Below are 23,283 nucleotides of genomic sequence, written 5' to 3' on the forward strand. Positions count from 1 at the left end.
GGACGGACAGACGGACAGACTGACAGACGGTCAGACAGACAGACAGGGCTAGATCGACTCGTCTTGTCATGCTGATCAAGAATATATATGCTTTGTGGGGTCTGCCACGCCTCCTTCTGCCTGTTACATTTCTCACTTCCCGCAAACCTAATATACTCTTGTACATTTCATGTACAGAGTGTAAAAATACTTTTTACATACTTACAAGTACATATGCATGTCTGATAAATTAAAGCCAATGCCTTTGTACAACATTATAGGAAAAATGTGAACGGCGAATACTTTTATAAAGCACTGTATGTAGACTTAAATGCATTACTAAGCATGACAACGCTCTAAATACTTTTTTGTCGCTAAGGCGAATGGACGCTCGTGTTACTTTCAATAGACCTTTGATCTGTTCTCCGAAATACTTGTACAAAATACTTTACGATACAAAACAAACTGTTCCTATACAAAATAAAATCTAATTACTATACGTTACAATAAATATGCTATTTTTCGTAGTGTTCAGACTTTACTTCAATTATCTTGCAACTATAATAATTCTCATAGTTCTATTACTAAAAATATTCCCAACAACATTTCTATTACAATAATTTTTGAAGTGCTATCAATGAACAATTTTGAAAACAATTACTTTAGAGAACGATTAAAGAAACTTACCGTTTAATGCGTTTGTTAGCGCAATGAAAAGTTCACGAAGAAATAAATAAAAATTAAATAATGTTGCCTTTTTTATTTTATAAATATTTTTTTTACCTACTTTGTGTGTATATATATATATATAACGATTATATAATAGCTAACCTATCATTATTTGTCGTGCTCATGTGATTTATCGTTGAAGCTCTATGGAGCAATGTCATCACATGATAATGAAATATCAAATGTTTTTGCAAGTGCATTTGCAAAGTCACACTTAGAAACTAGCGAAAGAAAATATGAATAAGACAAAAAAACAACGGAGTAAAAGCAATACCAAAGGTACGGGGCGCATCGGCCCCCAATCGCCCGGCAACACCTGACACTAACTTAAAGCTAACTGTTCGGAATTCTGTTTTTTTTCAGCCTTGTGCTCCTGGTAGCGCTGCAGAGGCGGTATGGCGAACATGACCACCCCACTGATGGCAATCATCAGGCCAGCCATGATGAATGCCGGCGAATACGATTTGGTGATGTCGAACATCCAACCTATATAGTAGATAGTAGATAGCAGATAGTAGAAGCGTTACAGACATCATTGCGACAGAGGAGGTTGGCATATCTTACCGCCAATTGGTGCCCCAATGAAGCTGGCGATGCCTTGAAATAGCAAAAGTAGTCCGAAGGCATTGGTTAACTTCTCGAGGCCCAGCAGATCGACCAGAATGACCGAAGTCAGACCCACATAGGCTCCAATTGTAAAACCGAAGACTGAGCAGTAGAGGGCCAGCGAGTTAAAATCATCGCACAGAGGCACTAAGACAGTGGCTGAAAAAATGCAATTTCTGTTAGCAATGAACGTTCATGAACTAGTACTTGAATAAGCACTTGTTCCCAAAACCCACCTATACCGCACGCCGTCAGACATACATTATAAACAAGCAGTCGATTAACCCACGGCTTGTCCGCTATGTAGCCCAAAATAATGCGGCCAACAGTGTTGGCAACACCAATGATGGCAATGAGGTAGCTCGAATCCGTGCTGCTGATGTTCAGCGTCTCTGCCTGAGAGACGATATACACGTAGGGCAGGTTAAAGCCGATGCTGGTGCAAAAATTCGAGACGGCAAAGATGATGAAGACGACGTCCTTCAACAGCGAGAAATTCATCATTTCGGCGAAGGTATCGCGCGTCTCCTTCGAACAGCTGATGCAGCCGCAGCATTTTTCAATCTCCTGTTGGATAAAATGATGGGAACTAATCAGTAAAAACCAGCTTAATCACCAGGCGGTTAATTCGCAACCCATTTGCATAATTTCTTGTTGCGCACATTTCAAGTTGCGCTGATGTTTGCTATGTAACTATAAATAATTCATGCCTATACCGCACGCGTACACCTCAAAAACAATCAGCAGCGTTGTCAGTCTGTCACAACGCGCAACGAGTAAAGACACTAAGCCATGACTGTTTGCGAATTTTTCGAGGACGCCGAAGTATTTATTACCGGCGGTTCTGGTGTTGTTGGTAAAGCTGTAGTCGAGAAACTACTAAGATCCTGCAATGTGAAGTGCATCTATTTGTTGCTCCGTACTCGCAAACAACTGAGCGCCGAGCAACGTTTGCAGAAGATATGTGAAGACAGCATCTTCGAAGTTTTACGCGAGCAGAAACCAAATGAGCTACGCAAGCTGGTTGCTATTCCGGGTGATGTGGCCCTGCCACATTTGGGTATTGAGCCAGAGAACATGAAGCGTATGGCACAGGTGTCTATAGTATTTCACTGTGCAGCTACGGTGCGCTTTGATGAGCCAATAAGAGTGGCACTGCAGCTTAATGTCGGTGGCACTTTCGAAGCCTTAAAGTTTGCGGAGACATTACTCCATCTTCGCGTGTTTGTGCATGTCTCTACGTTTTTCAGCAATCCCTATTTGGATACTGTGGAATCCAAGGTGGGTACCGAAATGATATGAAAACGAAAGTGCCTTAAAAGTGTTTGGACAAACCAAATAAACAATAACCAGGGAACTGAATAAGAATTTAGGTTTATTAATGAGACATGAATTCATTCATTCATTTATAGTTAATTTTCCAAAGTAGGGAAGTAAGCTTATAACATCAAAAGAAAAATGTATTATAACATTATAGAATTCTAGAGTCGAGTTGGCTCAACTCTTAAATACCCTGTATACGCTCCCACAAAAGCAAAAAACTAATTTAAAAAAAATTTTTTTACTCAAATTTAACAAATTAAATAAGGTTGATCAAATTCAAAATACCTAGCACGTACATACAAGTAGAGTAGTACAGATTTAAAAGAATACATTTTTTTACCTCAATATTGTAGCTATGCGTGTCCGACTCTGTGATCGTTGAGCAAAGCGGGGAGTGGGAGGCATCCGAAAAAAAAAACACAAACTCGTATTTTATCGAACTTAGGAGAGCCTGAATACCTAGTTTGGTTATTCTATCACTTTTACTTTATGAGAACCTTGCGTTCATACAGACGGACGGACGCACATACATTCGCACAAACTTAGTATACCATTTAAACTATTGGGTACAATATGTATGTATGTATAAAAAGCACGAAAGTTGCAGTCGAGCAAGCACGACAACACATCAACCTGAGAGATGGAAGGCAAAGCTTTAAAAACGCTGAGCTGCGTTAGTTAATGAGTTACATTCTGTGTTCACAGTACTATTCCTCACCAATGGAATGGCGCAAATGTCTCCAGCTAGCGCAGACTATCAAAGACGATGACATGCTCAATGCTCTAACGAGAAAGTAGGTTGCTCGTTCAACAAATTCCCGCAACTTTCTAACTATTTCATTTTACAGGCTTATTGTAGGTTTTCCAAACACATACACCTTTACCAAAAACCTGGCTGAATCACTTATCAATGATTATCGCACGCGGCTACCAGTAATTGTATACCGACCATCCATAGGTGCGTCCTTGTATTCACCAATTTCCCCAAATTCCCCAATTTCGACTCATCCGTTTATCTTTGTGATAGTGCTCTTTTCCATACGTGAACCAGTGCCTGGCTATGCGCCCTCGCTAACGGGTGCTATGGGTCTATTTACCCTGGTGGGCTCGGGCTTATTGAAAACGGTATATCTCGGAGAAAACATACACCTAGATCTTACGCCTCAAGATGTGGGAATTAAGGCTCTACTTTATTTTACGCAACAAGGCAATGAGACATACAAAAAGGGGTTAGTTCTGCATAATGTATAGTCCAAAACGTAATCGTCGCACTCTTATTTCCCCTAGCATACCTGATGAACTTCTGGTCTACCAGGTCTCATCCTGCACCCTCATACCATTCACATTTCAGCAAATTGCTGAGGAAATGGACAGACAAGATGTTTGGTATGGTGCTGCATTCGAGAAGCAATTATTACTACCAGGTTGCATATACACGGACAACAGCTGGCTATATCACTTTCTGGTCTTAACAAAGCAGATACTTCCCGCTCTATTCGTCGACATGCTGCTTATTCTGAGCGGTCGCAAGCCCGCTGTCATGGGCATTGTGCGTAAATTGTACCTTACCCTGAAGGTGATGCAACCCTTTATGTTCAATAACTATAGCAGTTCAGGTATAACCGGATTAAAGCAACTTTTAGACGACACCAGGGGGTAGGCAGTCCTTTTAACAGTAAAAAATTTTAATGTATAAGCCGTCTAATACTTTCCAGCACTATCTGCGATCTGGATGATGAGTATCTGCTTACCGTTACTAACGAGCGCATTATTGCAGCTTGCAAGGATATGCTGCATAGTATACGGCGTCACAGGCTCAAAGAAGATCCGAGTACACTGCGACGCTCACAACGTATTATGCAGATGTGAGTCGCACACCGACGCATTACCTTTCTAGTATCTATCTCTATCTATCTTTAAACTCCTTACAGTAAGGTCGTGATCTACAACGTGGTTCGCCTGCTACTGCTCTACAAGCTTCTAAGTTGGCTATGGCGTATTATCTTCCCTAATTGAGTTGCTCGGCCTGCTCTCTGCTGCTGGATTTTTAATAATTTTTTTTTTTTTTTGTTTTTTACTAGCATTACACATTTCCTGTTTCAATCCAAATATATACCTCAAAATTAAAAAGCAGACCCATGAGCTATTGCGCGAAGCGTCAACGCCCCAGCTGCGACGACAGCTGCAATACCTCGCTTTCTCAGCGTCTGCTAAGGCAGCTCGGCCTCGTGTCCCTGTCCGGTCTACGTCCAACGCAACTTTTCTATTTTACTCTTCGTTTTCTAGCCTCAGTGCTGATCCTAACATATCTGGTTGTGCTTCTGGATGAATACCGATCACGCGTGAAGGGCTGTCCCCCTAAGCGGGAACAGTGGACTCAGCTGGGCGAAAAGGCATTCGAGAAACTGGACGAGCAATGGGAGGCACTACATCGGACTATAATTCCAACTGTAGCGACAGCACCATGTCCGCCACCAAAGAAGAATTGCTGGGTACTTTAAAAAAGAAAAACAAAGGTCGGCTGCATAAAGATACAAGTTTCGAACAATTTTCGTAAATAAACCAACACGAAGCAAGATTTCTGTAGTCTGTTACACGAATCCTTGAAGCCACTTACCTGATTTGGAGTCAGCTGATTGTTCTGCCGTAACGAGCCGTAGCGCTTGATGATGCCTGAACCAGAAAGATCATTGCGAGAGCTCACATACTCGGGTATGTTGTGCAGCGATCCCTAAGTGGTTGGGATGGGTTAATATTAATATAATATAATATTATGGCTTTCCGAATAAGCGTCGCTGCTATTTACCTGATAAAGCGCATCGGGTCGGTACATTGTGCCGCTAGCGGAGTGCTCCCGATGTCCATCACGCAGTGGATTCAGCTGAGGCTGACTAGCGAACACACGTGAAATGTCATCATTGCTAGTGCTTTTAACTGTCATGGGCGGAGCCAAGCCATTCACGGCACTATTCGAGTTATTGTTCTGGAAATGTTACAATCAGAGTAATGTGTCATCGGTAGGGGCTATAATTAAAACGACAGCACTTACCAGACCCGGCTTCAGATTGTGACCTACGCTATTTGAGCGACACAAGGTTGAGCCACTCTCATTGCGTGGCGGCAGCTGCAAGTATTGATCTGTCTGCTTAAGGCAATTTGCTTTCAAAGGCTTCAGTTCTGCAGATGTCGTATTTTGATCTATGATGGTCGTCTTTTTGGACTGCTTGGCAGCCGACGGAGGTGCCTCCAGAGGCCTAAACATGGCACCAAAGATAATGCAGTTGAGCACAACGCCGCCAATGATAAGCATAGCACCCCGCCACCCATAAGACCCAATTAGGTAGTTTGTTAGGGGGGCGAATACAAAAGTGCCAAAGCCGGAGCCACAGACTGCAATGCCCGTCGCCAGGGATCTCCTGGCTTCGAAATATTGCGTCACACTGACAATAGCGGGCAAATATATAAGCCCAAATCCCAGGCCAGTTCCGAAACCAATGGTAAGGATAAGCGTCAGCACATTCTAAATTAAAAAACAAAATTCCCTAAAGTCCCGCCTGGGAGATGGTTGAGTTAAAAGTCTCTTACCTGCGCGAAGACACTGAGTATGATGCAGCTGGCGGCTATTATGGCGCCGGCTATAGTAACCGCTCGACAGCCGTAACGGTTAACGAACGACGAACTAATAGGGCCTATAAACAGGGGGAGCTACATTAATTATCCGCCCAAAAGTTTGTATTAGCTGTCGATACTCACCCGAAGCAAACGTCACTCCCACCATAATGGAAGCCACCCATGCTGTATAACCTTTGCCCTCGTCGAAGTACGTTAAGAACTCGTTGTAGAATATGCCAAAGGAATATGTCATGCCATCAGCTAAAAGTCGGAAGCATTATTTTTTTTATTGTTTGTAGGCGTCATAGAAAAGGGGAACATAATAATTGATTGTCATTCGGACAGTTCATCGAGTCATTAGACAATTGTTGATCTTTGGAGCAAAATCTAATTGTAATTCTCATAGCCTGCCAAAAGCTAAGACTTTATTATTTTTGCGATTTAGGCTTTTTAATGTGGTCTTAGAACCCTATTTTCTGCTGGCATTATATTGTACATTGAGTCATTAGACAATTGTAGATATTTCGAGCATTTTGAGCAAAATCTACATGTAATTCTCATAATTCGAAAGGTAAGGCTTTATTATATTTGCAATTTAGGCTTTTCAATGTTGTAGCAGGCCGTTACTCTAATCACCGTAGAAAGTAAGGATGTATACACTTTTATACTTGGTTTAATAAGCATTAGTGTACACACTGAGAGCATTCCCGCTCTCAGAGGTACACAAGACATACATACATATGTAATAAAGAGAGCATCACTTTTTTTATCGTTCCTTGTGCAAGACAGTTTTGTGAAGTGCTTAGTGAAAATAAATACATACACACATATATATTGAAGGACCTGACTTTGCTACTAAAATGTGGTCTTAGAACCCGCTTTTCTGCAGGCATTGTACTCACATTCTCTATTTTAAGTCTATGTTTAAACGGACAGAAATTGGTTGACTAAAATAAATTTACATAATAATTTATGTTAAAACTTCAAATCTTTTCGATCTTGTTTTCAGAGAAATTTCTATTGAATTGTTTTCGACTTCTTCGATTTTTTCTATTTGCGGGAAGAATTGGGAGCTTAATGTGGTCTCTTCTACAAGCAGTACACTCAAATTCTCTATTTTCAATTAAAGTTTAAACGGACAGAAATTATAGCAACACATAAGGGTATTTCAAAGCACCTTGGTTGGCTAAAATAAATGTCCATAATAATTTCTGTGAAAACTTTGAATCCTTTCCAGCTTTTTTGCAAAGAATTTTTCATTGAATTGTTTTCGACTTCTTAGATTTTTTCTATTTGCGGGAAGAATTGGGACCTGATATTTCTAAGACTAGAAATGCATGCATATTGTAGTTCCGCTTATATGCGTATTATTTAGTAACATTTTTGATACATACTGATACTCTATATACAATGAAAATCTTCAAATGCCCTACAATTATTCAAATCTAAATAAATAAACTAATTCTATATATTTCCGATCTAATTAAATACATTTAAGGTATAATGAAGCTTAACGAACATATTAAAATACATAAGGTATATATTTTTCAGGTCATGCATTTTGACGCAGTTTGAATTATTTAATAAAAATTTGTATTTTTTCGGCCTCCTCCTTTGGCAAAATTTGCGAACGACCTTGAGCACAGTACTCTAACAATATAGTTTTAACTAAGTGTGTGGGCATAAAGCGCTCAGCCAGACAAATCTGGTTTTTGAAGTAGACCTCAACTCTGCGATGGACGTGCTCGTAAATCAGTTAAGTTGGCTATTAATTAAGCACGAACACCTCGTTATTCAACCAGCCCTATTTATCGGTCCCAATTGGCGTCTCCATTTCGGTGGCCCGATCTGGCAGGTATATGATTGTGATTGCGATCAGAGCCCAAGCCATTATCGAACACGAACAGCCAATAGATAGCCCCATGTATTTTCTTATGGCAGACCAATTACTGTGCACGTGTGATAAGATTAACTCGGACAACTATGTATAATCGGTTAAAAAACAACGTCTGATTGCTATACCAGTATGTAACTTGTAGCATACGAATATACTTGTGCATACTATATATAAATTGTATATATATAATAGTGTTGCAACCATTAAGGGAGGCCGTGGATTACCTTTGAATTGCTCGTAAATTTGTAAATTGGAAAATTGATAAATTTAGTTGGCAACAGCTAACCGTATTTATTTATGACAGCCTAAACACTGATATATGTATCTATATGAGTTATAGTGGTCTGCTAATAAAGTGCGGCCGAGTCCGGCAAATAACTAAGCAATCTTTTGATTTATGAATGCACTCCAAGCGTTCCAAGCCTGTTGCCAAGCACTTCCAATTCAACGGCCAACAACAAAATGCCGTTTGAAGGCAGCAGCGAGCTAAGCCGAGCCAGTTGGCACTTGTGTAAAAAAAAATGCTTTCACTTACTGACAATGTGTATCATGAAAGAGCCAAAGACCACCACCCAGCCCCAGCCACCGTCCGGAGGAGTGGGCAGTGGCTCCAGTTCCATGTCGCAGGCCGCGTTCCCATTTCCATTGCTCGCTTGTGATTTCTTGCGAGTGGGCGGACCGTGCACCATTTTAAGTGTTGTACAACACCTATTGCTTTTGTTGTTGTGTTATTATTAGTGTTGGTGCGAATTTCCAGTTATGTGTTTTTATTGTCCTTCCTCCCTGTACTTCTTGTGGGTGTCTTTCTGCGACTGGCACAATCAAGCAGCTGAAGTAGATTCTTATTTGATTGGTCGGTTGATGGCTTCCTTGCCACTAGTACTACAACGTTATGTCTAAAGGCAAATGGCTGAAAATAGATGATAAAAAAAGAAAAAAAAATTAATTCATCTGTTATCTCTAAGTTACGGTACACTTTAAATTTTAAAGTTTAAAATATAAGCAAAAATGGAATGCTAAGCACAATCCCCATATGTATGTAAGCAACTTATTACTTACATATTAAACATATATAAGTTTGTATTTGTATACTACATGTACAAGCTATATATTTTTGTTTTATTATTTCCATTTAATTAATTTGCTTAAATGGTCTGTTACACCTACGAACACATTTATTGGCCTTCTTTTTCAATTGCAATAATTTGTATTGGGCTTATGTTTATGTAGAGTTGAACCAAAGAAGAAGAACAACAACACAACATGGGCATGGATTACATTACAACTATAGCTTCCTTTACCTTAGTAGCTTATAAACCTTATCCTAGGATTACAAGCATCGGGTTACTCTTAAATTATTACGTTAGTCATTACAAATTTGGGTGTACAATTCCAAGAATTGCGAAAGTTATGGAAAATCTCTAATAAGTAGCATCGAAAACGCAAGCTTGGACCTAGGGAAACCTGAATACCTATGTTATATATACTTTCTGATATCTTTATGTTGATATATGTACATACATAGATGGACAAACAAACTTTTTGGGCACAGAATATACAAATATTAGAAACCATTGTTGCATATGATTTAAAAATATTTTAATTTCTTCGCCTAGGCGATACAACAACGATAAAAAGATAATTCCTTAGTGGTCATGAGCGGCGAACTATTCATATACCCTTTCCTTTTGCTTCGAAAGCGCTTTTTGCTTGTTTTGCATTTGCATCTCTCTAAGTATTAAAAACGTGTATACACATTCTGTTTTTAGGGCAGCACAAGTGTGAGAATTTCTGCCAATACTTTTAAGATTTCTACAGTTAAACAAACAGCAACAAAAAACATAAACAAAAAGGTCTATAAAAGGCATTAACGCACTTTTGCCACTTTGTTCTATTTCTTTATAAATTGCACTTGTCGTGTCATACCGAGTTTAAATTTGTTTTTGTAGAATTCACAATTATTGTTTTTATCTTACACTCGCATCTAAACCGCCTCTCAAAGAGAACTGGACTGAACACTGTCGGTGAAAAACTTGAAATCCTCAATTTACTGCATGTTTCACATTTCATATAAATAAGTAAATATTTAGCTTATATCAGCTTATATATCATATTACGTTCAAGCGGGACCAGCAAAGTATGAATTATGTTGCGCAATACAAAAAATGTCAAGTATTCAAAACAAAAAAAAAAGGAAATCTTCTACACTTGTTTTATAAATGGATAGCTTGAGTTCAGATGTGCTAATCGTTCCTTAAGATGCTATATTTTATAGAAAAAACAGTCTGATTAATTGAAATTTTAAAAGAAAGGAAATAAAACAAAAATTTTATAAATACAGTCATCTCCTGCCTGCTTGAATATTAAAACTATTCACCTGATTAGTGCTGTTTTTTCGCATATAATTTTCATAATTCGATGCTACTATTTCAATGTTTTGAAAGCCCTTTCGGTTCAGAATCAGTATATATGGTGCTTATTAAGTTGTTGAACGCTTTGAGTGCAATTGTGTTCTTAAATGGAATACTTTGAAGCCATTTGAATACTTTGAAGCGTCGGTTCGGGGATGTTACTTGAACATAATTGGTATCATTCGCCCATTGTTAAATTTTTGCGCCTCAAGTGGTACTTATGTTTGTATATTTCGGAGCATCCACCTCATACGCATCTCCGTCATCTCAGCCTTGAACTTGTAACGAGTCATTCGGCCTTTCAATCGCTTAATATGCAAAAGAGCAAGAAACGGCATTGGCGCCATTGACGTTACTGCCATTTACGAGTATAGTATATAGACGTATAGTACATAGAGATCCAAAACCAATCCAAAGCGGTTATCAGGCTCTGCTGGCCTCTTGAGCCGCCTGTCAATTAATACTTATACTGCGAACTGCCCTTCGTAGTATGTATGATTTGGCAATTATCATTGCTTTTGTTTATGTTGTTGTTGTACCTTCTTTATTGCCTTGTTTTCGCACCCGAGTCATCCAATCACACTGGGCTTGACCTGCGCGGGACAAGTGCGGAAGGCCTATTTGTGGATCAGCGGCAGCAAGAGCTGGCTTTGTCATAGCAGAAGAAATAAAAACAGACGTAAAACGCTTCTATGCAAACGGTTTTATTTTTAATGAAAGTCATTTATAGAGCTCTGGTTATCTGTTATTTAGACCCCCAGCATTTGTTTTTGTCTATCAATGCGCACATTTAGTAGAAAAGCGGGGTGTGTGACAGAAGAAAAAAAAACAACCAAAGAGAGCGAACGCTGCTAATGATCGACTGAGCGATGCCCTTTATTGAACTTCAAGCAAATACTAGCAGTCAGATACAAAAGTGCTATTCTTTTAAATACTGTATCAGCCGATCAACAGACAGCTGTTCAAAAATAATCTGAACTGCACACATACATTGCTGTCTCTTTATCAAATGTCTAGATGGACATTCTATTGAAAATGTGCAGGTTTATAAAACTTAAAAATAGTAGAAAACAATTAAATTAAATAAACAGTATCCCGTACTCAAGTATACAAGTAGAAATGTGAATATGCGAAAGAAGATTATGTGCGTAGATGTCTTTTTAAAAAGTATTAGAAACCAAACGAATAAATAAAATATGCTTTTCAATTTGTAAAAGGTTTCACATTTGTTAAATTAAATAATCATTATACGTATATCAAAGTAAATAAGTTTGTGCTTAATTTTCTAAATTATTGTGTGAGGTTTTGAGCTTAAGATTATTTAAATAGTTTCTATGCCCTCCATTTCCCTTTATTAAGTGGTTAGGCATTGGGTCCGCCAATTGCTTTAGTGTTAATTGACTAATTTTCTTCCATTCTGCATTCAGAATGATTTTTTAAACTGTTTGATTGAGTCTTTTGGTTTTATGTTTGGCTGATAGGATTTCCCAGAGGTCTTCAGTTTGGTTTAAGTCCTGGCCACTCTAAAGCCGGCATATTTCTTGATGATATGTAGATGTGCCTTCGTAGTGTCTGCAGTGTGAATTAAGGAATTGTCCTGTTGAAAAATCCAATTATCTTCTTAAAGGTCTCCCGCAAATTCAACTAACAAAACTTTTATATTATATATATACCAGTAAGGTATTTGTTGACATAAGGAACTATTAATTTTTACCCATTCTGACAGCTGTTAAATATTTTGCATTAGCTTTAACCTGTGTATATAGTTAGTTTCCAAAATAGTTAACTGCATATTCAAGAAAAACTTCGATTTAGTAATTTGAAAATGATAATAATGATATATGGACTAGTTTTTTTCATTTATTATAACTGCTTTAACTTGATGAATTGGAATTGAAATAAGAGCGGCATTGAGAATTTCCTGCGTGCAAAATATATGAATAAAAATTTATTAGACGGCAAAAATGTTTGATCACAATCGACGCGATAATAAATGAGTTTATAATGTAATTAAATCTTCCCCTGATTTTCACTTGTTAACTTATAACACTAGCCCAAAAACTACACTGTGTACTACTTATGTACTACTTATAAATCTAATATTGTTTGCTTGGGAAAAGAGACAGAAAGCTTTAAATTTACGCCTGAGACCGTCTGCTGAACTATTTTTTCATGCTTTTAATTTGCGTTTCATTTTTAATTTATTTTAATGTAATGAAAAAAAAACAACCATCTACAACTACATCCGCATCCTACAGATTTATGTTTATTCATTGAGGAAGACTTATAAGCAGAAACTTTAAAGAAAAACTGAAATAGAAGTAGTAGCCCTTAATCATAGTCACAAAATCAAGAAATCACTCCATTGCTGCTTCAAAAAAACATTTTTAATTGCTACTGCCATTCAAATACAATTATAAAACGCACAGCTAGTTTTATATTAGTGATACATGTATATCTTAACGTAAGCTCAGTGATCCACGAGTAGAAATTAAAATATTTAAGATAAAAATGATCACTTTTCAGTCATACAGTTGTTTGTTTAAAGAGGTTTGCATTTGTTCTTAGCTTGATTGCTGTTGCGAAGAGTGATTTCTGATCAATTTGAGTACGTTGAATGCATTTTTCGAATGAAGTTCGATCACCAATCAATCGCGTTAATAAGTAGTTACATAATTAATAGAGCAACGTTGCAGTGTTTTTGTATTTGAATTTATTGACGAAAAGAAAAAGAAAATAACGCTCTAAACTGGCTAAGATTAAATTTGTAGGTGTGAAGTTTTTTCGGAATTTGGCAATAGATGTTGACGTCAAGCATCTGACTAAACTAGTGGCTTGACTTAGCTGAGCTAGAATACGCTGTTTATTATTATTGTTGTTTACTCGTATGCTGTTGCCACGCAGGCAACCAGGCAGAGCGCAAAAGTTGCAACAAGTTGCAGCAATGGGATGGCTGTGCAAGTACGAATGCAATAATGATAATATTGACACGATAATGCACTGAGTTAATATAGAACAAAGTTGCTATCAACACAACAACAGCAATAACAACAGCACAGGCAACAGTTGGAGGAAAAACAATACAAAGTTTTCAAAAGCGGGCGTGTCAAAGCCCAACGCAAACAAAGATTGATTAGAAACCAAAGTGCGAGTAAGTGGAGCAAAAAAGGGGGGCGTTCTACAACAGCAACAAAAACAGCAACAAAGTGCTCGGCTTGCCTGCATTTTGCGATTTATTTATGCTTATTTTTCTTTCTTCTTGTTATTATACCCTGTACCCGTAGGGTAAAAAGGGTATATTAGGTTTGTGCAAAGTATGTAACATGCAGAAGGAAGCATCTCCGACCCCATAAAGTATATATATTCTGAATCAGCAAGACGAGAGAAATCGATCTAGACATGTCCGCCCGTCTGCCTGTCTGTCCGTCTGTCTAGATGAACGCGAGGATCTCAGAAACTATAAAAGCTAGAATAACCAAAGTTGGTATCTAGATTCTCCTATGTCCGAGAAAGGACGAGTTTATTTTATTTTTTGCAATTCCCCCCCCCCCCCCCCCCTTCGTCAATACTGTCCACATTTCAAAAGCTACATTAACCAAACTTTGCACACACAATTTAGGCATAATAGTTTCAAATTGCATCTAAATCGGTTAATTCTAAGAAAAGTTATTAGCGAAACAAAATTTCCTACAAGTTCGCTCTTCTTCTTCCTCTTTTTGCTGCTGCTATGGACGGAAGTTTACCTGGGTACAGGGTATTACACTGTCGGGCTTGCTCGACTGTAGCGTTCTCTCTTGTTTTGCATAACAACAGGAAACGGCGCCTAGTCGGGAATGACTCACAGGGCCAAAAAATAAAAAGAGGAAACAAAACGTGAACAATTGTCGTGAGGCGGTGTCAGGCTCTTTGTGCAATCAACAGCAATTAAAACACCGCGTATGATCAGCTCAAAGTTCAGCGTCTGACCTGCCTTTTCCCCTATTCCCCCTCTAAAAAATTATCCGCAGCTGTCACTGGCCCCGCTTATCACGGCCGTGCTCTCAGCGGTTCGTTCAGATTCGTTTGGGGAGTGCGGTATCACTACCCAGATGCCTGCCACCATCAACTTGACCATGACACTCACTGAGATGAGCATAGATTTTCACAATTTTGCTAACTAAGCAAGCAAAGCCACAAGCTGTGAGCAGAGAGCATATTGCGTATACGCAGCGTTAGCTAACAATCAAGGCACTGGCAATTAATAGTTTCATTAATTAGAAGAGGCGAGCAAACTGGTGATCAGAGCTCGCAAATTGCTAGCATATAGACTAAGAAATAAACAAGTAAATCACATGTGAAATACTTTTTGTCTAATCACAAACAATGAGTGAACGGCGTTGAATAAGTATCGCCTTTGTTTAGACCGATTTCTACCAGACCGATATGTGCTCATTATACTTGTACTATATACATATATCCATCTATACAGACAGCTCAGGCCGAGTTCAAAGATAAGCGGCAATGAGCAGCGTTTGGCTGCATTTTATCAGAATTGCCTACTGTTGGGCCGTACCCTGCATATTTGTTTGTTTGTTTATTTTTTGCATATCTGTTATTGTTTATACATATTCGAGTATACATATATAAATATCTACAGACATTCGAACATTATCGTATTATTTGTATTTAAATAAACAATGATTGCACAAATTAATAGCTGTGTCTCTGCTCTTGTTATATACAAATACCCTTAAGCTATAAAGAGTATATGTATTCGGTTTGTACAAGGTATGTTACGGTATGTTAAGTCTTCTCTACGTCTATCTGACACTCCGGACGAACTTCCAAAGTTGGCAAGTAAATAACATAAAAAGCTTAGAAACTAATCTTATCGAATTATGACGACAACTCCCACTTAGCTATACTAAATAATCTGACTTTAAAAATACATCATCTTAATAGATTATCAGGTTCTCAAGTATGTATATTCTTGAAACAGTAATCAAAGTGAATCGATCGTCTATATCATTGGACAATTTAATTTTAATGGTCCAATATAATGTTGTGTTATTTTTTGTAAGAACACGTATTGAAAACTGAAAACTCTGTGCAGATTAATTATATTTTCATCTACATTCCCCAACGACTAATGAATTATTATTAATTTAAGAACTTGTACAAATTGTGCAAACTTACTAAGATATCGATTCTCACCCTCATTTATTATTCCCCTTACCCGATAGTTACGAAATTTAAGTAACATGCCGAAAGCATATATATATCTGATCCCTTAATGTTTATATAGTATACTATATTGTATTGTAGACACACCCTTATCCCCTCCCTCCCCCTTTCATGCTACACAACTTCCAAAGTTACATAAGCCACAATGCAAACGTAAACGGTATGTTATTCTTTAACTCCATATCATATTTTATCCATATCATATTTTATTTTATTTATTAACCCAAAGAAAAGTTGCAGCAACCGGACCGGCTAAAAAATTTCCTGCGTTTGGTCAGAGAGTATTACAAGTTGTTATTGAAGTAAGAGAAAAGAAAACCTCTTTACATACGAGAATATAGTATATTGTTTCGTGTTAATTTAATTTTTCTTTTTCCTCTTTCATTTCAAGTAGATCAAATTAATTATTTCCCTTCATTAACTATCTAAATTAAATGTCTTCTTTTGTTTAAGTACGAGAATTTAGTATATTGTTTCGTGTTAATTTAATTTTTCTTTTTCCTCTTTCATTTCAAGTAGATCAAATTAATTATTTCCCTTCATTAACTATCTAAATTAAATGTCTTCTTTTGTTTAAGTACGAGAATTTAGTATATTGTTTCGTGTTAATTTAATTTTTCTTTTTCCTCTTTCATTTCAAGTAGATCAAATTAATTATTTCCCTTCATTAACTATCTAAATTAAATGTCTTCTTTTGTTTAAGTACGAGAATTTAGTATATTGTTTCGTGTTAATTTAAGTTTCGTTTTTCTTCTTTCATTTCAAGTAGATCATTATTAATTATTTCCCTTCATTAACTATCTAAATTAAATGTCTTCTTTTGTTTAAGTACGAGAATTTAGTATATTGTTTCGTGTTAATTTAATTTTTCTTTTTCCTCTTTCATTTCAAGTAGATCAAATTAATTATTTCCCTTCATTAACTATCTAAATTAAATGTCTTCTTTTGTTTAAGTACGAGAATTTAGTATATTGTTTCGTGTTAATTTAATTTTTCTTTTTCCTCTTTCATTTCAAGTAGATCAAATTAATTATTTCCCTTCATTAACTATCTAAATTAAATGTCTTCTTTTGTTTAAGTACGAGAATTTAGTATATTGTTTCGTGTTAATTTAATTTTTCTTTTTCCTCTTTCATTTCAAGTAGATAAAATTAATTATTTCCCTTCATTAACTATCTAAATTAAATGTCTTCTTTTGTTTAAGTACGAGAATTTAGTATATTGTTTCGTGTTAATTTAAGTTTCCTTTTTCTTCTTTCATTTCAAGTAGATCATTATTAATTATTTCCCTTCATTAACTATTTAAATTAAATGTCTTTTTGTCTATTTCTTTTGGTAAGCTGTAATAAAGCAGCTGCCCTCTCGAGTCGGTTTTGTTATTAGATGTTATTGTTAATTTCTTTGGCTTCTTTTCTTTCAATTTTTTAGCTCACTGCTGTATTGATTTTGTAAACCAATTTGTTTGTCGACGAATAAATAAATAAGTAAATAAAATTGTATAGTTGTACATATGTATCTTTGCTGCTGCTATAGCAACCAAAGGCGACGACTGCAAGATTATCGCTTGTTTTCCAAAAACGTAGTGAAAGTGTTAAGACTAGAACGTTGTCACGGATAAGACATATACAAATAACCTCTTTCCCCTACCCTCCTGTCTGTCTTCCAGTTGTCTACAATAATTCGCTGCTGCTCCTCTCATAGTTTTGACACATATTGAAATGCTTTTACCTTGACCTATCCTAGACACAAGAAAATAATAATAACAATAACAACAAGGAGAACAAATAAAACGTAGCCAAAGTTATTTACTTATTTTTTGTTTATTTGCTCATTCTGTTTGAATGTGCGCATTGTTAGATTGGTAGATACTAAGTATATAATATCTACCCGATGTCGTTGAACCCATAAATTTTGTGTGCGCATGAGCAATTATATACACGCAGCAAAATTAAATGATGTTCGTTTTTTTCTTGCAATTATTATTTTTAAGCCCAACAGCCTTTCGCTGAAGAATGTCAGTATTGCGGTATCTAAGATCAGTAATCAGTATATATCTACTATAGTTCCACAACTTAACAAAGCACGAGGCAATACAACATTTTTTTATTTTTATCGAAAACGTGCTTTAGTCTTTAGTGGTCGACGAAGATCTCAGTAACTAATATGCTGATTAAGTTTCATCAAGTTTTTGCACACACACTAGGGAAAAAAAAGAGAATTCGATAATGCTCAACCGGGAAATACCCTCTAGCATTCTAGTGGAAAATTGTTTTGCTAAAAAATTCTCTTAGGTTTATTTTTAGAATTGATTCCAAAAAGTACAAATTTCTCTATTTATGGGAAATTTTGTTTACGTACCTCTGTGGACAGTATTGGAAAAAATTATTAATTAAAGTATTAATAATTAAATTAATTAATAATTAATTAATTAATGATTAACTCCGTATAAATGTGTTACCTAGCTTTTTAACTTCATACACTTTGAGTATTGTTCTCATTTCTTAATTGAGGAACATTCGTTATTTCCGCTTCCATTCTAGTTTAGGAAAATAGTGAGAGGAGAAATTCGTGTAACAAACGAAAATGTACAATTTTTTCGCTGAGTGTAACTAATAGATGCATACGGGTAACAATCAGCGATTAATCGGCTGGTCATTAGTTTATAAAAAAAGGCGAAATGCATTCCCATTAAGTTGCCAGCCTTACCTGCCATTCAGCGTGATTCACTGCCGCACTACGAGTATGTACGAATGCACGTGAAGTGCAATGTTCGATTGTGGCTCGACTCACGCTCTTTGGCGGTAACCCTTGACCTTCGCCCACTGACACGATTCCCCATTCACAAAGCTGAATGGAAAAACTGTTTATGTTCACTTTGAGTCCGAATGTAAGTTTCAGTCTCAGCCCCAGTTTGAATTCCAGTCGCAGTCGTTCTGAATGAACTGCTTTTTATTTTCTTGCAGCGGGCACTGAATGCATTTCATTTACGAGCTGGAAAACCTCCGATAAAGTTGTCTTTCTTTTGTTTGCATATTTCTCTGAGTTCTGACTCTTTGTCCTGTCAGAGGGCCACAGTTAATGGTGCGCAGTTTTCCACTAAACTTTGGACCCAAAATAACTTGTTATTACTTGTATTTATTTCCGTACTTGACGTTTTTTGATAATTAAATTAAACGGCTATTATAAATGACGTTCGACTCGTGGTCGCATTGATTTGAATTGGTATATCCTTGGCTTTTGCTTTGTTCTTCAGTCACTCAACAATATATCATTACTAATTAATTTTTAAATATTTTATAAGAGCTTTTGTGACAATACAAACAAACAACACCGAATATTTGTTAAAAATCATCCCAGTTGTGATAAAAATAAAAAATACCTTCTTCTCTCAAATTTGCGTTTTGACAACTTTGTTATTTTTGGAGCGAAGGCCCCAGGAATGTGTTAGTTAAATAAAAATGTAAATCCGCATTATCTGCCGATATGGTTATCCATAAATATCCTGACTTTTACCCTCCATTCCCTCGGTTTTGGGACTCAAGTTCATTGGCATATTATACACTTTTCCGAAAATTACTTTTAATGGAGCACTTGCTGCTGGAAAAGCACAAGCGTATGAATGTGGAACTGGGGGAATGGAAATGTTTTAAAAGTCAAACTCTCGCCACTTCCCCATGCCAATAAATTCAAATGATCAGGCTGCCTATAAACAAACATATACAAGTACATATATACGGATGTATGTCAAAGTAGAAATCAGCTCAGGCGCCATGCACCTTACTCAAATACATATGTATGTGTGTGTGTGTGTGCGCGCGCAAAGTATTTTCGTATTTGAAACAAATTTTATAAATAGTTCTTCTAATCGGCGCGATGCAGAGAACAAACGTTGTCCGAGTTGCTCGCAAGTGTGAAACGACGACGTTGCACTTGCATTCCCATTCTCGTTTTCGCCGACTCGGTTGACACTTCTGGAGCAGACATGCCGAGAAGTATGTATGCATATAAGTATATAAATACATATATATTTACGTAAATATACTTCTTTGGACATGTGTACATACAAACAAGGCCCTAATATTCAGACGTTATAATTTATCAATATTCAAATTTGAGTAGCACTTACAATTTTGCACTTAGGAATATCTGTATTTATAATTTGTATTTTTAATTGCGTTGTTTTTCTTTTTATTGCATTACTGCATTATACAAATGTGCATGCAAAAATGCGTGTACATATTGTATATTTGTAAATTACGAGCACACGCGGAACTTTATTTTGTTTTGATTTTTTCCAATCAAGCGCATGCAACAAAACGAAAACAAGGAAAGAGAACACTTAAAAAAAAATCACATTCTCCATGGAAAATTTAAGTTCCGGTATTTTAAAAATGTTTGACAGAATTATTTAAAAAAAAAATTGACAGTACTATATGCACATATGCTCATTGTATATCAAAATATTTGTTTGTTTATTCAATATTCAATTACAAGTTTAAAGGTTCGATTGATAGTCGGAACTGGCGAAACGCGAAAGGCACTCAAACGTAAAATTGTACAACGATTTTTGGCTACGCACTACTACGGTACCGACCGTTACTAGATCAGTTAATGATCGGTTAATTCAGTTAGTAAGTCAGGTCCGATTATTTGTTCTTATTACTGCCGTTGCCGTTGCCGCTGCCGCTGCCGTCGTTAACGCGCGAACAAATGAAATTAAATGAAATGTGTAGGAAAAATTAAAATAAAATTTCAAAAAGAACGACGCTGCCGACAACGATAATGGCAACAACACACAAATGGCAAACTGAAAGATACTCTAGTATATGTACGAAATGTGTGTATGTGTGTGCGTGTATTTTTGTGCATATGTAAGTTTTGTGTTGAGCATGGACTTGTCTTATCAGTTACAAGTAAACGAACGAAATTCAGGGCGATTGAACAGGAGAGCGACCACAATAATAATAACAACAACAGCGATGGTCACTATCAACGCGTTTTCGGACTCAAGACAAAATCTGAAACGAACGAATTTTATGTAAATGATTATATGGCTCTGATATTTCAAATTCCCGATGCGCCCATTTGTTGCTACATATATGTATGTATGCCCCGAACACACTCACACGCAAATACCAAAAGAGAACACAATTTCCAAGCACATGCGATTAAAAGAGAGCGTAGAGCAGCCGAGAGAGCGCTGCGAGAAGCCGCAACAGAAATGTGCACATGCATAAGCCTAATACCCGCCACCCACCTCCCCCTCCCCCTCCCTCTACACCAACACCAACACAATCCATCCGACAACGCCATTCGTGCTGCTGTCTGTCCGCTATAGTCTGCGACTGTCTCTGCGTCCGCGCATGTATTTGTGTTAAATATTAATAATTAACAAATTTTTTATAATCTTTTAATTGTACATATATGAAAATTAAAGAGACGCAACTTCTACGGCCAGTATCATCTATAGTTAGGTATATTTCAGCATTATTCATCGAAAGATTTTTATACATTTTTTGCGAGGAAGCCGCGCGCGCGCTTTTCTTATTGTTTACAGTGTCTACAATTTTGCAAAAATAAGTTTCTTATACAAGTATTCAATAACAGCTCTTAAAGCTTAAGACAAAAAAATGCATGTTTTCAATGGTAATAATTCTGTATAAGGTTTGTTTGCATTTCAATATTAGTTATCTAGGAAATAATATCCATTATATATGAAAGGAATATTTAATTCTTGTTATGGCGTTATTACAAGAAATTTATTAAAAATTAAATAGAATTGGGTTGAATTAAAAAAAAAAGTCATAATATAATTTGCAATTGTTTATCATATTTAGACCAAATTTTCGTTTTGATACATTTATTGAGTTTTTAATTACTTTACCCTGATAAGACAGGGTTATTTCAGTTCTGTTTGGGGCTATAATAGTCTATTTTAGTCTGTTGTTGATTGCATTTGAACATTGTTCAATATTGACATTTCGAATTTGTACGTACATACACAAATATTCTTAATTATAATTATTTGTGTGACTGCTTTGATAATAACATTGATTCCAATCAAGTGTCACTTTCTGGAAAATTTTCATCGCGATTGATCAAGCATTGCCTCGTCATGCTGATCGAAAGCAACGCTGTGTAAATACATAGAAAAATATATGTAAATATTTAATTGAAATAAATCCATGTTGTAGCAAACAAAACTACGCCCCAGTGTGCGACTCTGGCATTGGGTTTAAGTATAGAGCGTTCGCTTCAGGTTCGCATAGAGCGCATATCTGTTCCGTAAATACGTTAAGTACTGGCGGCGTGTGGAAAATGGTCTTATGATTCAAATATAAAAAGATACATACCTAGTAAGTCTGACTGATGGCGGGCTACAATCAGCAATACAATCTCGATGGGTCAATCGTCACTTTCTAAAGCCATTTATTGCCTAATTACAACATCAACCGCAAATCAATCGATCAAAGCCACTTTTTACATGTACGCGTGCTGTTAATCTTAGGTGAGGGAAGTGAGGGTATTAATGCGACTCCCATGAGCGGTTGCTGTTGTTGCTGTTGGTGTCGTGTTCTCGCTATTTATGGCGCCTTTGTCCGCCCCACCGTCAAGAGATTTACAAGCGCCTCGTAATATACCTTGATAACAGCACAAATGTGACTGAAAATGATAACGAATTGATTTTTGCTATTGTCGCTATTTTCTATACCCTAAATTGAAAGGGCATATTGGGGTTGGCACCAAATTTGATAAATCATTCAGGAAAACATATACTCTTACAGGTGTATAGTATGCCTTTCTGTTAATTTTCTACAGTACTTTACCAACGGTTTCCATCATTTGAAGCTACAAATTTCTACAGACGTTGTATTGCTGGACGGAAGCCGAACAAATCACATCATGTAGCAATATTCTTACGTATGTATATACACGTAGCTCATTCTTATGTATAAGAATTTATGCGTTTTTATTTAATTACAATTTATGCAATATTTATCACAAATTTATCATTATTTTATGCTTTTTTATTATATGTATGCATTAATTACTTTAAAAGCAAAATATAATACATAATATAAGAGCATATATTTTGCCGATTTTGTCAGTAAAACTGAAAGTAAATTGCAGACAATGAACAAGTTTTCTATTGAAAACAAATCTCAGTATTTTCAGTATTAATATTTATGGTGTTTATGATGGTATTTAAATACCAAACGATTTTCAATTGAATGTTTTGTAGTCATACTTAAAATTATTATTAAATTAATTTTTAACCACCACAAAGTACATTCCTTAATTTAAATAACAAAAAATTTTCAATTGAATGACATACTTAAAATTATTTTTTAACCACCACAAATTTCATTCCTTGCATCAAATATAAAATGTTAATTTTCTAAATGTATAAAAATAAATGTGTGCAAAGGCCTATTGTTATAAGCCAATAAGTTTTTGTGCAAAAGTTCAGTCACAATCAGCTGTTTCAGCAATCAATAACAA

The 23,283-nt window shown here is 36.4% G+C and overlaps 2 protein-coding genes across 3 annotated transcripts; one reads left to right on the top strand and one right to left on the bottom strand.

Annotated features, from left to right (window-relative positions):
• Positions 1-736: 736 nt before the first annotated feature.
• LOC115628865 (monocarboxylate transporter 12) lies at positions 737-22,246 on the bottom strand. Of its 2 annotated transcripts, none has more exons than XM_030525118.1 (10): positions 22,134-22,246; positions 8,682-9,056; positions 6,391-6,510; positions 6,223-6,326; positions 5,687-6,157; positions 5,444-5,620; positions 5,255-5,368; positions 1,551-1,881; positions 1,273-1,473; positions 737-1,194 (listed from the first exon to the last, which is right to left on the bottom strand). In XM_030525118.1, exons 2-10 carry the CDS (start codon positions 8,833-8,835, stop codon positions 1,031-1,033), a joined length of 1,836 nt encoding a protein of 611 aa, XP_030380978.1. In that variant the 5' UTR covers positions 8,836-9,056; positions 22,134-22,246; the 3' UTR covers positions 737-1,030. The 2 variants fall into 2 exon arrangements, with proteins under 2 accessions (XP_030380978.1, XP_030380977.1); XM_030525117.1 differs by lacking the exon at positions 22,134-22,246 and adding an exon at positions 19,907-20,054.
• Positions 2,081-4,772, top strand: LOC115628866 (fatty acyl-CoA reductase wat). Its single transcript, XM_030525120.1, has 7 exons — positions 2,081-2,595; positions 3,343-3,431; positions 3,486-3,595; positions 3,665-3,866; positions 3,925-4,293; positions 4,353-4,502; positions 4,569-4,772. The coding sequence occupies exons 1-7, from the start codon at positions 2,107-2,109 to the stop codon at positions 4,651-4,653; spliced, it is 1,494 nt and encodes a 497-aa protein (XP_030380980.1). The 5' UTR covers positions 2,081-2,106; the 3' UTR covers positions 4,654-4,772.
• Positions 22,247-23,283: the final 1,037 nt, after the last annotated feature.

The sequence above is a fragment of the Scaptodrosophila lebanonensis genome, unplaced genomic scaffold, assembly GCF_003285725.1.
Source record: "Scaptodrosophila lebanonensis strain 11010-0011.00,11010-0021.00 unplaced genomic scaffold, SlebRS2 tig00000129-arrow-arrow-pilon, whole genome shotgun sequence".
Lineage (NCBI taxonomy): Eukaryota > Metazoa > Arthropoda > Insecta > Diptera > Drosophilidae > Scaptodrosophila > Scaptodrosophila lebanonensis.

Coding starts and splice junctions, on each gene's coding strand:
- LOC115628866 (XM_030525120.1), top strand. CDS start 2,107: ATGACTGTTTGCGAATTTTTCGAGGACGCCGAAGTATTTATTACCGGC. Junction 2,596..3,342: donor TGGATACTGTGGAATCCAAG/GTGGGTACCGAA, acceptor CTGTGTTCACAG/TACTATTCCTCACCAATGGA. Junction 4,503..4,568: donor TCACAACGTATTATGCAGAT/GTGAGTCGCACA, acceptor AACTCCTTACAG/TAAGGTCGTGATCTACAACG.
- LOC115628865 (XM_030525118.1), bottom strand. CDS start 8,835: ATGGTGCACGGTCCGCCCACTCGCAAGAAATCACAAGCGAGCAATGGA. Junction 5,621..5,686: donor ACAATCTGAAGCCGGGTCTG/GTAAGTGCTGTC, acceptor TAACATTTCCAG/AACAATAACTCGAATAGTGC. Junction 1,882..5,254: donor ATCAGCTGACTCCAAATCAG/GTAAGTGGCTTC, acceptor TTTATCCAACAG/GAGATTGAAAAATGCTGCGG.